Genomic DNA, 21,456 nt, shown 5'->3' with positions numbered 1-21,456 from the left:
GCAACACAGAAAGCTCATGTCTTAAAAAAAATTGATTTTTAAAAAAAGAATAGTGCCAACTCTCGAAGAGCTTGTAGTCTAGTAGGTGAATTAAGACAAATATTCAACTACCCAGAATACAGAGCAGATTGAAAAGAGCTATTATAAAGGTCTGTGGTAGGCTGGACGCGGTGGCTCAAGCCTGTAATCCCAGCACTTTGGGAGGCCAAGACGGGCGGATCACGAGGTCAGGAGATCGAGACCATCCTGGCTAACACGGTGAAACCCCGTCTCTACTAAAAATACAAAAAACTAGCCGGGCGTGGTGGCGGGCGCCTGTAGTCCCAGCTACTCGGGAGGCTGAGGCAGGAGAATGGCGTGAACCTGGGAGGCGGAGCTTGCAGTGAGCTGAGATCCGGCCACTGCACTCCAGCCTGGGTGACAGCGAGACTCCGTCTCAAAAAAAAAGGTCTGTGGTACTTTGAAGCCCAAGTTAGAAATTAGATTTCCAGGGCAAGATAGTGAAGAGTTAGAGGCTACTGGCTACCTTCCGGGTGCTGGTGACTTCTGAAAAGCCCTCACATCCTCATCTCATTGAGAAATCAGAATGCATAGCTTTCTCTGCCACATTACTGGGACCTTTGGAGTTTTCTGTCACTTTCCCTTTACATACTTTACACAGATATAATCACACAGGGACCCAGTTCTTTGAAATTAGGAAAATGAGACCGCTGAGTGGGTAAGTGGTGCATGATCTATGGGCCAGATGACCTCTCTCCTACCCTCAAGCTGCCATCTTCCTCTCCCAACCTCTATTCCCGTAGCCCAGGGCTCAGGTATCCTAGTCTGTAAGGGGTGGAGGTGGAGGGTGCCCCAAGGCCAGGTTGGAGGTGGGACTGAGGACTGAGCTCAGTGGTGAATTCTAACTCCCAGGATGGAGGAGGCTTGTAAACTCTGCCTCATGAGACTCCCTTTATTTGTTCTGTTGTAATGCCCTCTGTCCTGGGGCATTGGGAGGGTGCTATGGAATACTGGCACTAACTCCAGGAATTAACTCTTGTGCTTTGGTGCCTTCCTATGAGGCGACTTCTCCCTTTTCCCTCTGTGCTCCTGCGTGGTTCCTGGTGTGGGGATAGGCATGCTGATGGATTGACGGACTGACCCGAGTGTGTAATTAAATAGGTTCTGAGATCCTCTGCTGTGCTCTATCCTGCAGGTTAATGGAAACAGCAAAAGAAATGACCCGAGAGTCCTTGCCTATCAAATGCCTTGAAGCTGTCATCCTGGGCATGTATCCTTTAAGTTATGTATGCTTAGTTTATTGCATAAATGGTGGCTTCACAATGGGGCTGGTTGTGCCTTTAACATTGTAAATCCACAGAGATGATTATCTCCTTTGAGGAAAGTGTCAGACTCCTCTGGTTCCTCTCTTTAACTTCCACCATGGAGAAGTGAACCAAATCAATGCTTGGCTTCTTGGACCAATATGAGTCTCACCTGTGAGCTGCAGCCTCCATCAGGGCCAGCTCTCAGGCCAGTGACCTTGCAGACTCACTAATACTCACTAATCACAAGGAGAATTCTAACTTGGAGCGACTACAGAGAGTGCGTATGTGACTGTTCTCTGCATTAATATGACATTGCAGCAGGAAAGACAGTCAAGGGGAAGTGCAATCAGAGCCAAGAGTGCTAGTATCCAAACCCATCTCCAGGGAAAAGTCTTTGAAAATTCAGTGATGTGATCTCAGCTCGCTGCAACCTCCGCCTCCCAGGCTCAAGTGACCTTCTCACCTCAGCCTCCTGAGTAGCTGGGACTACAGGCACATGCCACCATGCCTGGCTAATATTTTTGTATTTTTGTATTTTTGGTAGAGATGGGGTTTCACCATGTTTCACCAGCAGGTTGTTCTCAAACTGCTGAGCTCAAGCGATCTGCCCACCTCAGCCTCCCAAAGTGTTGAGATTACAGGCAGGAGCCATCGCGCCTGGCCTGTCAGGAAAAATTCTAAGAGTGGCGTGTGGAGGAGACCAAGCAGTGCTGGTGTATCCTGACCTGACAGAACCTCCAGCTAAAACAAGGGTCTAGCTTCTCTCACACTTTCTGTTCCATTTTTCACCAGACTCCTGGCTCTTCAGCCTGAGAGGAATATGGTGCAGAGAAATTGTGATGGCATCAACATCTTGGTGGTGATGGCAATTGAACACGATCAGATAGAAAAGCAAAGACGCTCTGAAGTCCTATGGGATGGATGCTGGAAGGGACAGTGGAAAAGGAAACACTGCAAGACAGGAGCTTGAGAGATGGTCCCAGGCAAGATCAGTTAGGTCCTTGAGCGCTGTGCTCAAAAATGACTATTTTCCAAAAGGCAATGGGCAACCCAGATGAAAACTCTGAAGCAGAGGTGTGGCATGCTTTGGTATATGCTCTAGAGATGTAGTTCTCCAAAGGACAGGCTGAAGGGCAGATTGGGGAAGGCTGGGCTGGGTCAGCAAAGCTCGTTGGGAGCTGTTACATGAGGGAATGGTGAGGCTAGACTGATGGCCCTGGGGATGGGAATGGATTTCAGGGAATGTGTTTAAGGGCTATCAAGGAGAGAGAATGTATAGGACTTCTAGGCCAACTAGATGCAGGAGTTGATGAGGAAGGAGTCAACAACTCCAGGTTTCTGAACTGGGCAATCGACTGCGGGATTAGCGGGAGGAATGAGAGTGGCAGAGAAAGGAGATGCGTCAATGCAGACCTGAACTAAAACAGTGCCAGTGAAGGTGGAGGGAAGAGATGGAGGCATATATCATCACCACCACCAGGGGACTGCTTAGATGGGAGGAGTTATTGGAGAATGGCAGTGACTCCATATTTCTGGCTTGCATGATAATGCCACAGTCCAAGGGAAGGACTTCAAGGAGAGGATCAGATTTAGGGAGAAGTGAGCTCAGATTTGGACATGTTAAATTTGAGGTGCCTTGTGGGATGTCGGGATGAGGTATTTGCAGTGTGGAGCTCACAGAGAAATCTGCCCTGGAAATGCGAATTTAGGAGCTGTGATTAGAGGGTTGTGCTTACTGTTCAACAAGTGAGAAGAGAAAAAGATCAAAGATGAAATCAGTATTTTTTTGGTCTAGTTTGGCACAAAGAGCCCATGAAAGAGACTTAAGAAGGAAAGTCAGAGAGGTAGAAGGAAAATCAGGAGAGAAAGGAGATGGAGAAGTCAGTGTAAGGACATGTGGCTCAAAATTAGACTGGGGACAGGAGGATTGGTCTAGTCTGTTTTCTGGGTCTCCTGGACATCTTTGTGGGAAGGGGAATCTCTGTGTCTTTCTGCAGTCTGTGGAAACACTTGCAGGCCTGATCTGAAACAAGATTGACCACAGGTGCCTTGGCTGACATTTGAAAAATGGAAACTTGAACCTTACTGAGGCCCCTCTCCAACCCTCCTGTCATCCTCCTCCCAGTTTCCCACAAAGGAGATGAAACATGTGCCTGGGGAACCCAGCAGGAGGCTGGGAATGGGGGTCGGGGCAGCAGATGGCTCAGGGCCCCAACTCTTTAGTGGCAGGAGTCAGCTACAGCTGTTCAGCGAAGCCTCCTGCAAGTTTAATGGAGGCAGACAATTGGCTGAGGATTCGCTGGTGGATGAGATCAACGAAGGGGAACACAAGCCCAGGCCCTTCATGGGGTGGACAAGCTAACTTCAGACTCTTTGTTGAGGTGTGTCTGAGTGCCTCTGGATTTAGGTCATTGAAATGACCACCTCCCTTACACAATAGTCTCATCCCTGCACAATTTTATACATTCGAACATCATGCCATTGGAATCACCCACAACCTTTTGGAATTGTGGGGATAGACCCAGGAACAGCCTTTGAGCCTGTCCAAATCAGAGACAGTGTGCTCGTGGTTTTCCTTTGTTCTTATCCTTCTGACATTTCAGAAAAGTGTGGGAAGGTGGAGAGCTTCAGTTCACACTGCTGAACTCAGGGAAATTTGACTCTTGCATACAGACAGGAAACACAGACCCGAATTCTTCTTCTTCTTTTTTTTTTTTTTTTTTTGAGACGGGGAGTCTTGCTCTGTGATCCAGGCTGGAGTGCAGTGGCGTGATCTTGGCTCACTGCAATCTCCACCTCCTGGGTTCAAGCGATTCTCCTGCCTCAGTCTCCCGAGTACCTGGGATTACAGGTGTGTGCCACCACGCCCGGCTAATTTTTTGTATTTTTAGTAGAGATGAGGTTTCACCATGTTGACCAGGCTGATCTCGAACTCCTGACCTCAGGTGATCTGTCCGCCTCAGCCTCCCAAAGAGACCTGGATTCTAAAGGTTACAGCATCTTTGTCTTTTCTCTTTGCGCCAGTCAGCATCTCTGGGTCCTGCTTTCCACTCGGAGATAGTGAAGGTTATGAATGGGGTCATCCGTCTGTGTCTCCCACAGGCTCTTCTGCAGGTCCTGGCTCAACAACTTTGAAACTGGTTGGCTTGGTTGCTTGGACACCTGTGTCCATCGGCCTGTCCTTCCTTGCTTTCCCTGTTTTTGACTTTAGCCCAGAGTTCAGGATTCATTAGTGCTGAGCCACTTCTTTTTATCTTGCTTAAGGACATGCGCATGCTTTTACATGCATGCTAGAGAGGTAGACCTTTGCTTCCAAATTATCTTGTGAACTATGGCAGGTATTTTGGGGGACCTCACTGGCCATAGTGGGGCTTGCTGGTGGTACTAAAGCACTGTGGTTTATTAAAGTAACAGGTTCATTATGAGAGGCAGGTTGGGAATAGCCCCAGGAGGCTGGATGCTGGAAAGATGATCCCGGGTTTGGCACTGCTGCTCCCGCTTCCCTGGAAAAGCTTAGGTTACTTCCCTGCCTGCCTCCATACTACCTCGCCACCTCCCTCTCCATTCCCAGTTGCTCCAGGTCCCAAGCCTTTTCCAGTTGATGTCATGATGGGACAAATCCTCGAAATCAGTGATTCATGACATGAGGGACTGGTGCTCTCTCTTGTCTCCTCCCCACTTCTCCACCTGGCTGACTACTTATCCTGTAAGACGAATTCCAGTGTTACCCTGCTGAGGCCCCTCCTCTGTCCACCCAGAGGTTGCTGGGCTTGCCTTTCTTATAGCACACATCACATTGTGTTTTGGTTTTTATTGTGGTAAAATATTTATAACATAATTTACCATTTTAACCATTTTTAAGTGCACAGTTCAGTGACATTAAGTACATTCATAATGCTCTACAAAATGACCACCATTCCGACCAGGCGCAGTGGCTTGCTCCTGTAATCCCAACACTTTGGGAGGCCGAGGAGGGCGGATCACCTGAGGTCAGGAGTTTTGAGACCAGCCTGGTCAACATTGTGAAACCCCGTCTTTACTAAAAATACAAAAATTAGCCAGGTATGGTGGCGGGCACCTGTAATTCCAGCTACTCAGGAGGCTGAGGCAGGAGAATTGCTCAAACTTGGGAGGCAGAGGCTGCAGTGAGCTGAGATGGCGCCGCTGCACTCCAGCCTGGGTGACAGCGTGAGACTCTGTCTCAAAAAAAAAAATAAAAGGAAAGAAAGGAAGGAAGGAAGGCATGCTCTGACACTTATAACACTTATGACTTCTGTTTCTCTATGAATAGGTTTTTTTTTCAACAAAAATATGGTGCTATTGAGATCTTAGACAAGATAATTATTGTTGTAGGGACCATACTGTGTGTTATAGTATGTTTAGTAATATTCCTGAGCTCAATGCCTAGATGCTAGCAGTGTAAACCCTTGCCCTTGCTGAAGGAAAGACAGAAAGACAGAAAGACAGACAGAAAAGAAGGGGAGGGAGAGAGAGGGAGAGAGAGAGAGAGAGAGAGAGAGAGAGAGAGAGAAAGGAAGGAAGGAAGGAAGGAAGGAAGGAAGGAAGGAAGGAAGGAAGGAAGGAAGGCTGGCCACCATTCCTCCCCAGAAATGAAACCCTATACCCGTTAAACAGCACTCCCCAGTTTCCTCCCTCCAGCCCCTGCCCACCACCGTTCTACTCTCTGTCTCTGCACTTGCTACTTCAGGTACCTCAGATGAGTGGAATCATACTGTATTTGTCCTTTTGTATTTGGTTGATTTCATTCAGCATGTCTTCAAGGCTCATCCTGCCCATTGCAGAATTTCCTTCCCTTATGAGGCTGAATAAATTCTGTTGCATGTATACACTACATTTGGTTCATCTCTTTATCCATTGATGGATATTTGGGTTGCTTCCACCTTCTAGCTGTTGCAAATAATGCTGTTCAGAGCATGGGTGTACAAATATCTGTTGGGGTCGCTGCTTTCAATTCTTTTGGGTATGCCCCCAGAAGTGGAATTGCCAGGTCCTAGGGTAATCCTGTTGAATTATCTGAGGAATTGCCATACTGATTTCATTGTGTGCATTCTGAGTCCATCTCCCACCAGACCTCCGGGGAAGGGCTGTGTTCTTATCTTTGGCTCCACAGCCCTACCTGGCAGGCTGTCGGGCACAGCAGACACTCAGGGTTAAGTGTTTGTTACACTGACTTAAGCAGCTAAGGAATGCCCTTGTTCCAGCCCCAGAGAGCTTGCCCCAGAAAGCAGCTAGGAATTTACGTAAGAGGACTCAGAAGGATGTGATTTCACTCCCTAACTGCCAATTGATCTCACATGATAAAGTGAAGAGAAAGCAGGTACAAAACATTTTTAGAGAGTGGAGCCATCCGTGATTAAACCGAGGGCAGAGGACGAGGCTGCTGCCAGTGCTGTGGATGGGTTCTGTCAGCATCCTTCCCTTCAGGACACCTGGATTAGCTCTGCACCGAGAGCAGTCCTTTTAAGTGTAAGGCAGTGCGCATCCACAATCTAAGGTTCATTCCTTCTGTAAGCATTAAACGAGTCTGTCTGTGTACCAGGCCAGTGCTGTGCCCAGGGAATGCCAGGATGTGAGACATAAGCCCTGCCCTCACAATTGCAACACATGATGGGTAAGCACCAAGTGCCATGGGGGTTCTTGTGTGTTTTGGAAAGATGATCCCAGGCTTGGTGCTGCTGCTCCCCTTTCCCTGGAAAAGCTCAGGTTATATTCCCCTGCTTGCATTCACACTTTCTTGCCACCTCCCTCTGCATTCCCAATGGCTCCAGGTCCAAAGGATTTACCAATTGACTTGGGGTGGGGCAGGGAGCAAGAATACCTAAGCTAGGACGAGGAAAGTCAGGGAGGCATGACACCCAGGAAAGGAGAAGGGATGGTCATGAGGCTGTTCCAGGCTGGGATGCAGCCTGTGTGAGCCCTGGGAGCAGAGGAAAAAGTGCCTTTTCATTGTTTTGTTTTGCGGGTATGTAATTACTGAAGAAAATGACAAGTTTTTCTTTTTGTCTCATATTAACTTGGTTTGGATATACAACATATAGTAGATAGTCAAAGATAACAAGCGAATGCTTTATAAAAGGATTAGTCTGGAAAAGTTAGATGTGGGCCTGCGCAGAGGCAGGGGGATGGACTCACTGACCCCTATGAGACACTTTCCCTTCCTGTGCATCCAGGCTCCGAACTTTCAAGGCCTCCTTTCTCTTCCTTGACTCAGATTGTCTAAGCTACTTAACCAATGGACAGCCTTCCATCGAGCGGTTCCCCATCAGCTTTAAAACCTACTTCTCAGGAAACTACTTTCACCACGTTGTGCTGGGGATTTACTGCAATGGCCGCTATGGCTCACTGGGTATGAGCCGCAGGGCTGAGCTGATGGACAAGCCATTGACTTTTCGGACTCTGAGTGACCTCATCTTTGACTTTGAGGACTCCTACAAGAAATACCTGCACACAGTCAAGAAGGTCAAGATTGGACTGTACGTCCCCCATGAGCCTCATAGCTTCCAGCCCATTGAGTGGAAGCAGCTGGTCCTCAACATCTCAAAGATGCTGAGAGCTGACATAAGGAAGGAGCTGGAGAAATACGCCAGGGACATGAGAATGAAGGTGGGTGCTGGGAAGACAAGGAAGCCATGCAGGAGAGCTCTTTTCCCATTCCTTTCTCTCTGCCTCTTGCTCCAGGCCTCATTTTTCTAGGATGGTCAAAAATTTCTTGGGGTTAAAGTCTCTCTTTGCACATACTACTGCAAAGAAAACCATATAAAATCAGTTTAGATGTGACATTTAAAATAATGTCTTGTCCTGCAATTCCTTCTATGAAATCAGATCTAAAGTGTTAGTCATTTTATACTGAAGCTCTCGTTTGTTCTGTTTTGTTGATGTAATAGGGTGACCAATTGTTCCAGTTTGCCTGGAACTGCGGGCTTTCCCAGGAAAAGAGATTTCCAGTATTAAAACCTGGAAAATCTTACATGCTGGCCTTATATAGACTATACTCATATGTCCCTCTTCCCTCTCTCAGTTTTTACCTCCAAAGTGATGTGATTCTCGCTTGTCCATGTCCCTCCAGGGCTTGTGCAGTCACTAAGAGAAAAAGATTATGCTGACTTCAGGCCTGGCTGTGTTTAGCACTCGTGGACTTGTCATCTTCAGTCTGCAGGACCTGGAGTGGCGATTCCTGATCAATTAAAACCATTCTGTCAAATGTGTGGGATGGGAGCATCAGAGGAAGAACAAGCTGGTTTCTGGGGCAATGTAGATGGGATTTTGCCTTCGTGAGGAGAGGAACTTGCCAAGCAGACAAACACAGCCCCACTGTGGGGGCTGAGGCACTGGGCTGTGTTCCTCTCTCCACACAACACGGGGCACAATGTGACCATCTGTATATCCGTCTTAGAAGTGGTGCCCTTGCTGCTTGACAGTACAGGACAAGAGAGGAACATGTGTGTCTCCAGCCTCCTTTTTTTAGAAATCTTCCTGCTCAGTGCCTTCTAATCCATGGTGTCATGATTGGGCTGGGGGTGTGGGATGTGGTGCTGGAAGAAGACGTGAGGCTGGAGATCCTTTAGGAACCAGGGTGACTAACTCCTCACATCTCCTTCAGATCCTGAAACCTGCAAGTGCCCACTCTCCGACCCAAGTGAGAAGCCGGGGAAAATCCCTGTCCCCCAGAAGAAGACAGGCCAGCCCCCCGAGGAGGCTTGGCAGGCGAGACAAGTCGTGAGTAATATTTCCTCTTCCCCAACTCAAAGCCCAACACACACATTCAAGGGGTTGTTCTGGCCCATGGGGACAAAGCTGTGTCTTGGGCCCGGCATTTGAACCAGACAGCAATCTCCAAGAGGACTGCCCCTCATTCAGGGGACGTCTATGGAAAAGGATCTGCTGTGCACATCACCCCCATTGCCACTTCTCTGCTGTCAGTTGCACACACGAATGGAGGGATAAGTCCTAGGCAGAATGAGGTGAAGAATAGCCTGAAATGTAGGCAGCCCGGAGGGAGCTTCAGACTTAGAATTAGGAAATCTGGGGCTGGAACCGGCTCAGCTGCTTGGGGATGTCTTTGTTATCTTTCTGGGCATAAGTTTTTCTCACCCATAAAATGGGATTGTTAGAATTTATGAACTTGCCTAAAATTCTGTAGTCCTCTGTACCCAGCAGAAAGTGTGATTACCATCAGTGGACGGTGGCGTCAGAAACACCCACTGGCTCATCTTCTTCCTTGGCTAACTCTACCCTCTCCATTTCAGCCCTGAGGCCAGTGATCCCACATCTACTTCTTAGGTCAAAATAACCCACTTAAGCAATGACAGATTGGAGATGCTGGGGATGCCCAAATTCACCAGTGATTATCTGCTGGCAAATATTTGAACGATAGCCATCCTGGGAAAAAACACTGCTTTTCTTAACAGTAGCAGCATGCTGTGTCACCCAGCCTCTTGCCATGCTGGGACCATGTGGCACAGAGCACAGAGGGGCTTGGTTGAATCCCAACTCTGTCACATGTTAGTTGTGCAGCTGGGTACATCCTTCCTCCTCAGGGAGCCTTGGTTTCCTCATCCATAACAGAATATCAAAATGCTCTCCTCGCCTATCTGACAGGGTGGTTTGTAAAGATCCAGGCAGATGATGTAACGAGAGTGACTTGTCAACAGTGAACTGTGTTCACACAAGCACATTATCATCGCCACATCAATCCTGTACAGTGAGCAGGGAACATTTTACAAGTTTTGTTTTCAGGTGAAGAAACCAGTACCCAAAAAAGATCTTGTTATCTTGTAAGTTCTGTAGCTGGTCAGTGAGAAGTGGGGCTGAAACCCAGGTCATCTGATTCTGGGAGGTGGCAGGGCAGAGTCGGGGAGGGTTCTGTTTTCAGAAGAACAGGACGGGATGAAGTACTTTCATTTCCAAGGATGGTTTTTTACTTGCCCCATTCCACATCCTAAAGCCAGTCCTGGGTTCAGCAGGTACTGCCACGAGGGCCTTGGTGACAATGGCTGTCGTTCTGGGCTGGAAAGGAGGGTGTGAAGCAGTGAGAGGTCACGTGTTCCCGGTAGCAAGAGAGGCTGAAGATGAGAATGGCTTCGGCATAGGTTTGTCCTTGTAGGGAGCAGGATGGTTTCCGACCTTTCACACATGGCCTTCTGACCCCAATCCTCCCCCTGATGTTGGCCACTGCCCTTGACCCTTGACCCTAACCTTAGCCCTTACTCACTCTCTCTCGCTTTGATTCAAACATCCATTAATTGCTGTCACTGCACAAAGTAGTGGTTGTCTCAGAGGACTATGAACATAGAAACCCTTCCCAGAGGGTCATTTAGCATAGAGTGAGTGATCCAGCAATAGCAAGTTGCTCATAAAACAACTAATTTTGTCTGATTTATTATCTGTTTTGCCCAAGAAGGGCTGAGTCATTCCCTGAGGCTCTCAATCTTCAGCCAATGTCTATAAAAGCCTGCCCTTCCCTTTAGATTCTAGAATCCAGAGCACATGAAGGCCCAAGCATTCCGCCTGGCCATGGATTCCTGCACAGAATGGCGGCTGTTGATTTTGAAGACTAGTCCTGCTGGATCCATTTTACTCGGATCCACAGGGACATTGCATTCACAGGGCCATGTTGAGTTTTTAACCAGGAAATGTGACCATAAATGCGAGGGCATGGTAAAGATCCTAGAAACCATGGTAACAGGATGATGTCAGGAGTCAGGAGGTGGTGGTGGCTGTTTGGGAAATGTGGAGGAAGGAGAGTTTGAGTTTGGATGATGGAATGTGGGGTGCATCTTTGGCATCAGGGGAGCTGCTGAAAATGCAGACCTGGAGTTTGAGGAAGCTGGGGGATAAAGGTCATATTGGAGCCATCTACTTAGAATTGCCAGTTGAAATGACAGCCGGATAAGTCTGTGAGCAAAGAAAGTAGAGAAAAAAGAAATGGCTGGACGTGGTGGTTCATGCCTATAATCCCAACGCTTTGGGAGGCTAAGGAGAGATAATTGCTTGAGCCCAGGTGTTTGAGACCAGCATGCCTATGTCACATAGGGAGACCCTGTCTTTACAACAACAACAGATTAGCCAGGCATGGTGATGCATGCCTGCAGTCTCAGCTTCTTGGGAGGCTGAGATGGGAGGATCTCTTGAACCTGGCAATTCAAGCCTGGATGGTGCCATTGCACTCCAGTCTGGGCGAAGGAGTGAGGCCCTCTTAAAAAAAAAAAAAAAAAAAAAAAAAAAAAAAAAAAAAAAAAAGATGACGAGGCCCTGAGGAAGCCCAAGAAAAGGAGCCAGAGCAGAAGATGAAAAAGGAACAGTCAGAGAGGGAGAGGATGGATCAGGACTGTGAGCGCACCTGCGCCTGCAGAGGACAGCTGTCAGAGTGCAAAGCTACTGTGAGTGCAAAGGTACCTTCTGGTGTTGGGGCACCACTTGCCCTCTGCCCTCCTGCCCATCTGCCACACCAGAGTGGGCTGGGAATGGGGAGAAAGACCAGGGAAAGGGAGTGGTCACCTGAGGTCAGGAAGGAAGACCTGCAGGAAGAGGGCGACTCTCCTCCTGCCTCGCATGCCCCGAAGTTGACCCCAGCCCCCCGGGGGAAGCACAGGAGCACAGAGGTGATGGCTCCTGGCTCAGCAGTGAAAACATAAGCTTTTCAAAAACGATGAGAAGTGGCTGCAACAAGGTGAGGAGGGGTGGGTTTCAAGGGGGAGTGGGGAAGTGGTGGGGGAAGGAGAAGCGCTACGGACTGGGGTGACATTTAGAGAGGCAGTGTTGAGAGGGCTGAGGGGCTGGAACCAGCCTGGGAAAGGGAGTGAGAATGAGAGCTGATGGAGCTGATGCAGGCCAGGATTCGTTTTTCAAGAAGGAGCCCTGAACAGAGATGCAGCAACCTGATTTCTGACTCCAACTCTGCATGAACCAGCTTGTGGCTTTGAGCAAGCTGCTTCTCTGTCCCTCACCTGTGTAAGGGGACAGGGGACTTAGAGCAGATTATTCTAGGTAGTTTGTAAACTCTGTAGAGTTCCCCTGGGGCTTTTGTCTTTCTAGAATTAGAAGAGACCAGAGTGTCTTTGGACAGGTAGAGAAAATAACCAGGAGAAAGAAATGAATGTTCAAGAACAAAGGGATTAATGGAGCAAGATATATGAGCAGCTGCGGTCAGATGGGATGGAAGGCTACAACGAGGGCTTAGAAGGTGGTGGGTGGGGGAGAGGGTAGGAGCAAAGGAAGAAAGGAAGGGGGGACATTAGGGAGAGCTTGATATACATGAGGAGGTAGAAGTTGAAGGACTATACCTTAAGTAGCCTTTATCCTGCCGTGAAGGAGTTGAAGAAAGGACCCAGCTGAGGACTGATAGATAGGTCCTGCAGTCCTGTTCTCAACTCTGAGTGTGCACCAGCATCACCTGGAGGGTCTGTTGAAACAGAAGACTGCTGGACCCCTTTCCAAGAGCTTCTGAGTCAGCAGATGTAGGATGGAGCCTGAGAACCTGTGTTTCTAATGATGCTGATCCTGCTGGTCCGGGGACCACACTTTGACATCTACCATTTGCTTCAGCCGCAGGCCTCCACCTATGTTTGATGAATCAGAATGGGAAAACTGAGTTGGTAGTTGACCCTAAAAAATAACAGTCACTGGCTGAAAGTACTGGGTCTGTTGAGAGGGTCAGATAAAGCCAATGGGTGTGATTTAGGGGCTCAGCTTTGTCCAGTGTCACCCGGATCTCTGGATAATGAGGTTGTGGAGGCGAAGTTAGGGGGTCTGACCCTGCGCTGGTTCCCATGTTTGGGCTCCAATAAAGTAATTCTAGGAGGTGCCCACTGGTCACTCTCCTGGGGGCCAGACGGGGCCTCCAATCCTTCATCCCCTAGGCCATGCCCATACGCTAATCTCTGACTACTTTGTCATGCAGCCAAGGCAAGTGACCACCCCTGCGCCTGCAGAGGACAGCTGTTAGACTGCGCCAGTTGTGAGTGCAAAGCTCTCCTGCTCCCCTCCTACCCTGCTGGCACATCAGACTGGACCTGGGAATGGGGAGAAAGACCAGGGGAAGGGAGCGGTCTGTCACTTGAGGTCAGGAAGGAAGACCTGCAGGAAGATGGGAGTTCTCTTCCATCACCCTCCTCCCTCCATGCCCCAAAGTCGATCCCAGCCCCAGTGGGGAAAGCCTCAGGAGCACGGAGGTGATGGCTCATGGTTCAGTGAAATCATAAACTTTTCAAAAAAGGTGAAGAGTGACTGCCACCTGCCTCAGAATCCCCCTGACTCATGCCCCAGACCCGGAGCCCTTCCTCCCAGGTAAACATTGATTCCCAAAAGTCCTCCTTCCTAAACTGCTCCCAGTAGGTCAGAGTCTTTGGGGTTTTTTTCCCCACAGCTAGGGCCGAGTGGCCTTGGAAGAGTTTGACCATCCACAGAGCCCAGTTGGCTTGTAGGTGCCCGTAGACAATTTTGTATGAGCAAATCCAGTAAGGCCATGGTTATTCTTGGTGGCAGAAACCGCTGCCACTTCTTTTCTCTTTCTCCAGCGCTTGGAGGTTGGGAGGGAACTCTAGAGGGCAGATATCTCAGCCGAAGTTTCGAATGGATTGAGGTGTTCCAGGAGGGAAGATTCTCTCCCTAATTCCTCCAAAACCTTGACTTCTGAGTTGCAGGGCTGGGGAAGGGATTGCAGGGGCTACCGTGTAGGAGAGGGAAGAGAGGTGCGGGACGTGAGAATAAGAAGGGCTGTGAGAGGCCACAAGAATTGGAGCACCAAGCCCCAGCTTCCCTCTCTAGATTCCAGCTCCTGCCATTCTACCACACTCCACCCAGGGCAGCCGCATTCCTGGAGGTATGTTTGCAGAGAGGCAGCCTGTCAGCTTCCACCCGTGGCCTTCGCCAAGCAGGCTTTTCTCCAGGTAATCTTGCTTTTGGCGAGGAAATGAGAAAGTGACAAATACGGTCTTGACCCAATCACAGCACAAACTCTGGGAATCTTACTGTGAGATGCCAGGACTAGGGTTTGGTGACTCTTGTCGCTGTGCTATTCTGTCAGCATTACATAAGGCCATCGCGTCATTTCTAAATGTGTTGGGTGTCATAAGGAAGCCTGGGAGGGGCCCAAAGGGTGGAAAATTACCATAACAGGAGAGAGGCCCATCAGCTGTGGGGTCCCAGTCCCTGTCTGCCATGGATAATTTTAGTGGCATTATATCCTCATCCACCTCCTCCCTCCAGCTGGAGCGACTTCCAGCCTTGAATTCCTCTCCATTTTTGCACTTGTCTAAATAATCCCTTTTGAAAGAAGGATCAGTGTCACTGGGTTGACAAGAATCAGCTGAGTGGGAGGGCAGGTGAAGATGACTGTGTAGCATCTGTTGAGACCAAGTTTCAAGAGGGAAACCAGGACTCCCCCACTCTTCCACCCACGGGTCCTTTCTCACACTCTGTTCCCCTGGGAGTGTTTAAAGCACCTACTACACTGAATTGTCAAGTTTTTTCCTGTGGTTCGTAAAGAGGAAGGGAGAGGGAGGTTGAGATTCATGTTTCAAAGGCCATCTGTGAACTTAAACCAACTCCTTCCCAGCCCTGGGCCTCAGAACCCTTGCAGCTGTTCACTGAGGGGTGTTCCCAGGGGTTCTCAACTGGGTCAGCTCTGGGAGAGGAGGGTTAGAAATGTGGTGGGAGGTGGAAGTTTTTGCTTCTCACATCTTGGTAAAGTGAGGAAGCTCCTTGTTAGGGCCGGGGGTCTGAGACGGTAAATGCCCCACAAAGCCCAGGACCACCCTGCCCAATAAAGAACCGTTCCACCTCAAATGCCAACAGCGCCCTCGCTGGGAAGCTTCAGCGCTCCCTGAGGTCCTTTCCACTTCTGACAGTTCATGACTCTTGGCTTGCTGCCTATGACCTGGCCCTGGATGAACTGGAGTGAGCAGATAGTGATTTTCTGGTTTTGCAGCCAGTGACCATGTGGAACATTCTTCTCAATTGAGGCCAGTGTTCCTGAGGACCCATGAGAACCTCTTCTTCTTCTCTCCCCTGTGTGGCTGCTTTTTCCCACTGTCCCTCCTCCTGTTTCCTTTGCTGGTCATCTTTCTTTGCCTCCCCTTTCCTTCCTCTTTTATTTCCCTTCTTCATCATCAATCTCTGTGGCAGTTCATGGCTCCAGTAGGCTCTGCCTGCCCTGCTGGACATCCTGGGGGTCCCAGAGGTTAGTAAGCCCTGAAAGCCCATCTCCTTTCACTGCAGGGCCTCTAGCTGGACAATGGGATTCCTGCACCATTGTGTCAGGAAGGATTACGTATGTCCAGACATCTGGTTGAGTGAGGGCAGAGGTTGTTTTAAGGAGGTCATCAAGAAAATTTGATTCCATTCTCTAATCACATTGACTGGTGCCCAAGAAGTAATTCTCCTTAGATCCCAAGTGAGAAATATCCCCTGTGGGAAAAGGAGATTTCCTTAGGGTGGAAAGTAGAGGGAATAAAAAAAAAAAAACAAAACAAAAACACAAAACAAAAAACACACAAAAAACACTAGGAAGGCTATGAAGTGAAAAGCTAAACCTCCAAGATGGTGAAGGGGCAGTTTCTACTCCAATGACTGCCTGGTCAGTTCCCCCAGGGAAATTCATGTGGCCCAAAGTCCCCAGGGATGCTTGATGGAATGATGGGCCTCATCAGAAAAGACCACCTCAGGCAGAGTGAGCCAGGAGCCTCTGTGAGCTCCCCAGGGTCACACAGGGTCAGACAAGGGCAGACAGGGTGAGGTTTCCTAGAGCTGAGGGGTTCTTGTCCCAGAAAGGAGAAGTGACATCAGAGCCTGGAAACTGTGCCCTGGAATCTCCAACAGTTGGCCTATGGCCAGAGTCTCCTGCCTGGGGAGAGCTCAAAGGGATGGGCACTGGCTGAAAAATCTCTTCTGGGCCGAATCCGTCTTGGCTGAGGCCTCTGTTTACATAGCAATGTCAGCTCTCTGCCCTGGCAGCTGCCAGCAGCGGTGCCTTCCATCCAGAGAAGCAAAGAATGTGAGGGAGGAGTGGACTGGCCTGGAATGAGGGTGACCGGTGTGAATGAACCTTCCTTCATCCCCGTGTCAGTCTAACTGAGGCCATGCTCTGCCTCTGCAGCCTACCCAGATAGGCAGTGTATCCTAAATCGGGGCCTGGTCTGACCTGATTCCAGCCAGACTCCACAAGAATGGGGGCCCTGGGGTCTTAGCTTAAACTTGTAAATGCTGGGCCGAGAGCCCCCGTGGTTTAATCTCTTCCACACTCTTAACATCGGGATTAAGAGTCTAATGTTAGAGTGGCACCTTTCCCACACATCCCTTCCTGGACTCCTGAGCCTGCAGGCTGTACCGCCAGTCTGGCCTTTGTGTTTCTGTGTGAGGGTGAACGCTTGCCAGCACATGTGCCCAGACATGGCCCTCGGTCAGAGGTGCGGAAGAGAGACTGGGTGGTTGAGGGAACCTGGTGAACTTCCTCTCCTCTTCCTATTTCTTTTCTTAAATCTCATCTCTTCCAGATACACTGCTATGCATGTTCAGCCTTGGGATGTGTTGATGCCTCCACTCCATCACTTTCTGGTTCTGAGGCTTCTTGTGGCTGCACAGATGGCACCATCTGGACAGGCCGAGCTCTTCCTCCAAACCGAGGCTGCCTCAGAGTGTGAAGGACTTGGTGTGCAACTGTCAAAGTTGAGGTAGCAGTGGCAGAGAGTAGTAGGATTTTTCACAGAATAACTTCTCTGTGGAGCCACCACCCTGCTCTCCCCAGCCTGCCTCCTGCTTTGAGTAGCCTCCGTCCACCTGGCTCCGGGAATGCAGACCTGTCATTGGGGTTAAGCGTAGCCTTGGGGCCAGGCCATCAAGCTTTCACCCTAGCTCACTCTGAGTCCATTCACTTCACAACAGGTGAGGCTGGGACTATCCGTGCATGTGGATATCGTTCCTCCTGCAAAGTGAGTCAAAGGAAAGTTTTCTACTCTCTTTCCCCTAAGACAAAATGTTGCCTGAGAATCTTGAAAAAAGAAAATTCTTTCCTTTCTTTGCCTTGTTTGGAGGAGGATGGCAGGGGTGTGGGGTTGGAGAAATATATTAGTCTAAAATAATAACCCTGGATCTGATGAGAGTTCTGGGCAAGTGCAGACCCGGCTGAATCATCATCCTAGTGCTCGTGTTTCTTAAAAATAAACCCCCTTGCAATATTCTAATTATAGCTGGGGGAGCACTTGGAAGAGGCCTCTCTACACACAATAGCTCACCCAGCTCTGGTCCTGAGATGAGCTGGCAAGGACTGAACAGCATTTCTGGCTGGGCCCCACAGGCAGGTGGCATGCTGTGATAACCTACTTCTGCCCTATGCCAGCCAAGGAAATTGCAGCCGTGGTTGCTGTAAAAGAAAAGGATTTCATCTTCTGGGCAGTTCACCAGGAATCTCAGTTTAGCTCATTTTCTGCCAATATTAGCCCTTTTCTTCTCCTGGGTTCTGGGTACTTGGTGGAAGGCCATGTGGCAGGGGTGGGGATACAGAAGAAGATGACCTAGTCCCTTTCCTTTGGAAGCACTCAAGCTGTTGATGCATTCAGCTTAATGAGTAGGCACGTTCTCCACATGGCTTTCAGGGGTAAAGCAAACCCGTTCCAATACAGAAAATAAATGTTCTTCCTGCTTGTTAATTCTGAAAATGTTGTCATGGTAACTTGAATCCCTGTTAGGACTTTGTCTCTAAAATAAAATATCCCATGATGAAAGTAACAGATGATTCCCTATCATCCATTTACATGTTAGTGAGAATTCGATTGATAGGTACATATTCCACAGTGGGATTCATAGATGAATTTCCTTGGTCCCTGCTTTCAAATTGTTCACAATCTCCGAGGCAGGGGTAAGGGTTATGAATTGGCAGGATTCTTGAACAGATGTTGTCTTAGTCCATTTTGTGTTGTTGTAACAGAATACCTGAGACTGGGTCCTTTATAATGAACAGGAAATGTATGTATTGGCCCATGGTTCTGGATGCTGAGAAACCCAAGATCAAGTGGCTGACATCTGGTGAGAGCCTTCTTGTTGCACTGTCCCATGACAGAAGGGCAAAGAGAAGGAGAGAGGAAAGAAAGTAAGCATGAGTGAGCAAAGGGGCCAAACTCATTCTTTTATAAGAAACCCGCTCCTGGCCGGGCGCGGTGGCTCAAGCCTGTAATCCCAGCACTTTGGGAGGCCAAGGCAGGTGGATCACCTGAGGTCAGGAGTCCAAGACCAGCCTGGCCAGCATGGTGAAACCCTGTCTCTACCAAAAATACAAAAATTAGCTGGACGTGGTAGCACACAAGTGTAATCCTAGCTACTCAGGAGGCTGAGGCAGGAGAATCGCTTGAACCCTGGNCCGAGACGGGCGGATCACGAGGTCAGGAGATCGAGACCATCCTGGCTAACACAGTGAAACCCTGTCTCTACTAAAAAAATACAAAAAACTAGCCGGGCGAGGTGGCGGGCGCCTGTAGTCCCAGCTACTTGGGAGGCTGAGGCAGGAGAATGGTGTAAACCCGGGAGGCGGAGTTTGCAGTGAGCTGAGATCTGGCCACTGCACTCCAGCCTGGGTGACAGAGCGAGATTCCTTCTCAAAAAAAAAAAAAAAGAAACCCGCTCCTGAGAAAACAACACTAATCTATTCATGAGGGTGATGCCCCAGGATCCACACACCTCCCACTAAGCCCTGCCTCCCAACCCCACTGCACCGAGGATCGAGTTTCCAAACCCATGAACTTTGGAGGACACATTTAAGCCACAGCAAATGTACCAAAGAAAATGACAGAGCATACAGAGCAAGTAGTGGATTGTGACGGTAGGGAGTCAGAAAATACTTCTGAGGTAAGTGACATTTGGGATTGCCCTCTAAGGATGAGGAGATGTCGGGGAGACCATTCTAGACAGGAGACAGCATAAGCCAAGGTGCAGAGGCAGGAGTGGCCATGGTGTCCTTCTCAGATGCTTGGAAAGATGCTTTGAGCTGGCAGAGGAAGGGGGAAGTTTGCATTGTGGTTAAGGGTATGGGCTCTAGATTCTGGGGACCAGCTCTGGTTCCAACGCCTGATAACTGTGTGACTTTGCTTTGAGCAAGTTCCCTACCTTTCAGTACCTCCATTTTCTCTTTTATAAAATGGACAATACCAGTATCAACCCCATGGGTTATGGTGAGGATTAATTAATCCACGGAAACCTCTTAGAACAATGCCTGGCACATCGTTAAGTGCCTAATACATAAAAGCTATTTATAATGGTGATTTCCTGGTACCTGGAAGACATAGGAAAACTGGTGCAAGTGCCAGGGAAAGACTAAAAAAAAGAGTCCAAAGGTTCCCAAGTTAAATTTCATCTATTTTCAAAGGTGCCAATAGCAGAACACAGGTAATGGTAAAGGGTGAAGTTTAAGAAACACACGAACTACAAAAAATTTATGGGCTAAGGGGCTCCAAAGTGAGGAATTAAGGCAAGTGGCCAGAAAGTGGCTTCTCGAGGAGGTGGCAGGCCTGTGGCTAGTTAGCTACAGTGATCCCAGTGAGCCTCCATGACAGGGATGAGCGGGTAGGTTTTGTTTTCTCCCTGAGCCTACCCTGTAGGCTCTCCTTGCCACTGACTTTCCAGGATAGACTGAGAGAGAGAAAACAGGTCAGTGCAGATCTAGTCCAACAACTTGAAAATACTATGAAGCTAGTGTCTTATTTCCTTAAATGAAGGGCAGCATATTTAGAGTTTCAGAAGGAGGAGAGGTGTGACTTGGTGTTGAGGAAGATGCCAGGCCAGGAAGGGAGCATACGTAAGAAAGCTTCAGAAGCTAGGATGAGCTAACTGGTAGGTCCTACAAGGACCATGGAACAAGAGAGTCTCTTGTTAAGCACATGCACTGCTTAATTTTCAGAGACAAGAGGAGATCTAAAGAGCTACTATGGCTTAGGTCCTACATAGTTTGCAGGGTTACAGGGAAGAAGACTGACTCTTAGAAGTGAGTATGACTCCTGACTTCATTTGGACTGTGGCCATTCCGTCCGAGTTAGAACTTGCTAGGAACATGTTCTCCATACTCCACACAGTAACATTCCTCAGGTTGACTTAGCACCCACTATTAGTGGAACAGATTTGGCTAAGGTTGGGTGTAAGCTGTAGCTTAAACATAATTCACTTTTTTTTTCCCCTTTTTTTGAGATAGGGTCTTGCTTTGTTGCCCAGGCCAGGCTGGAATGCAGCTGTGCGATCTAAGCTCACCGCAACTTCCACCTCCTCGGTTCAAGCAATCTTCCCATCTCAGCCTTCCAAGTAGCTGGGACTACAGGTGCATATCCCCAAGTCTGGCTAATTTTTTTGCATTTTCTTTTTTTTTTTTTTTTTTGTAGAGATGGGGTTTCACCATGTTGCCCAGGCTGGTCTGAAACTCCTGGGCTCAAGTGATCCTCCCTTAGCAGCCTCCCAGCTTGTAGTGCTGGTACTACAAGCATGACCCACCGCACCAGCCATGATTCACTTTTATGTAAAAGCAGCTCAACAGAGGTAGTGGAAATGGGCTTCCTGCTGCGCTGCCATCTTTAGAACCCATCTTTTTTTTTTTTTTTTTTTTTTTTTTTTTTTTTTTTTTTTTTTTTGAGACAGAATCTCACTCTGTTGTTCAGGGTAGAGTGCAGTGGCGCATCTTTGGCTCACTGCAACCTCTACTTCCCAGGTTCCAGCGATTCTGCCTCAGCCTCCCGAGTAGCTGGGACTACAGGAATGCACCACATACCCGGCTATTTTTTTGTATTTTTAGTAGAGATGGGGTTTCACCATGTTGGTCAGGCTGGTCTCAAACTCCTGACCTCAAATGATCCACCCACCTCAGCCTCCCAAAGTGCTGGAATTACAGGCCTAAGCCACTATGCCCAGCCCTAGAAATCATCTTGAGGTCCCCACTCCAGCCATCACTTCCATGTTCCCATCAGCAGGAAGAACAAAGGAAAGAAAAAGTTGAAGGGCACATACCAGTTGTCTTTTGAAGACGTGTCTGCTAACTGCCACACCACACTTGCATTTAAATCTCACTGGCTACAACTTAGTCTGAGGCCATGCCTGGGTACAGGGAGGCTGGAAGATGTACTTTGTATTCAAGGCAGTTATGCACCTAGCATAAAAGTCA

At 48.7% G+C, this 21,456-nt stretch overlaps 1 protein-coding gene across 14 annotated transcripts in view; it reads left to right on the top strand.

Moving 5' to 3' along the window:
• Positions 1-21,456, top strand: part of VASH2 (vasohibin 2) — a 41,524-nt gene that overhangs the window by 14,394 nt on the left and 5,674 nt on the right. The window contains exons 3-13 of one of the 14 annotated variants that reach the window (XR_001881469.1): positions 662-718; positions 1,196-1,270; positions 7,550-7,931; positions 8,929-9,044; positions 10,292-10,417; positions 13,228-13,284; positions 13,543-13,613; positions 14,094-14,215; positions 16,820-16,996; positions 17,208-17,254; positions 18,283-18,316. Coding sequence is in view for 4 of the 14 variants with exons in the window: in XM_017851930.1 (XP_017707419.1) it covers positions 662-718; positions 1,196-1,270; positions 7,550-7,931; positions 8,929-9,044; positions 10,292-10,352 (691 nt within the window). In the remaining 10 variants the exon portion in view is untranslated. Of the gene's footprint in view, positions 1-661; positions 719-1,195; positions 1,271-7,549; positions 7,932-8,394; positions 9,045-10,291; positions 11,305-13,227; positions 13,285-13,542; positions 13,614-14,093; positions 14,216-16,819; positions 18,095-18,249; positions 18,262-18,282; positions 18,348-21,456 lie in introns of those variants that run through there. The other 13 variants (XR_001881471.1, XR_001881470.1, XR_001881467.1 and 10 more) reach the window with 13 other exon arrangements.

This window comes from Rhinopithecus bieti, unplaced genomic scaffold (assembly GCF_001698545.2).
Source record: "Rhinopithecus bieti isolate Rb0 unplaced genomic scaffold, ASM169854v2 scaffold_34876, whole genome shotgun sequence".
In the NCBI taxonomy this organism is placed as follows: domain Eukaryota; kingdom Metazoa; phylum Chordata; class Mammalia; order Primates; family Cercopithecidae; genus Rhinopithecus; species Rhinopithecus bieti.
The sequence above is the reverse complement of the archived record's forward strand: the minus strand, read 5'-3'. Positions and strand labels throughout refer to the sequence as shown.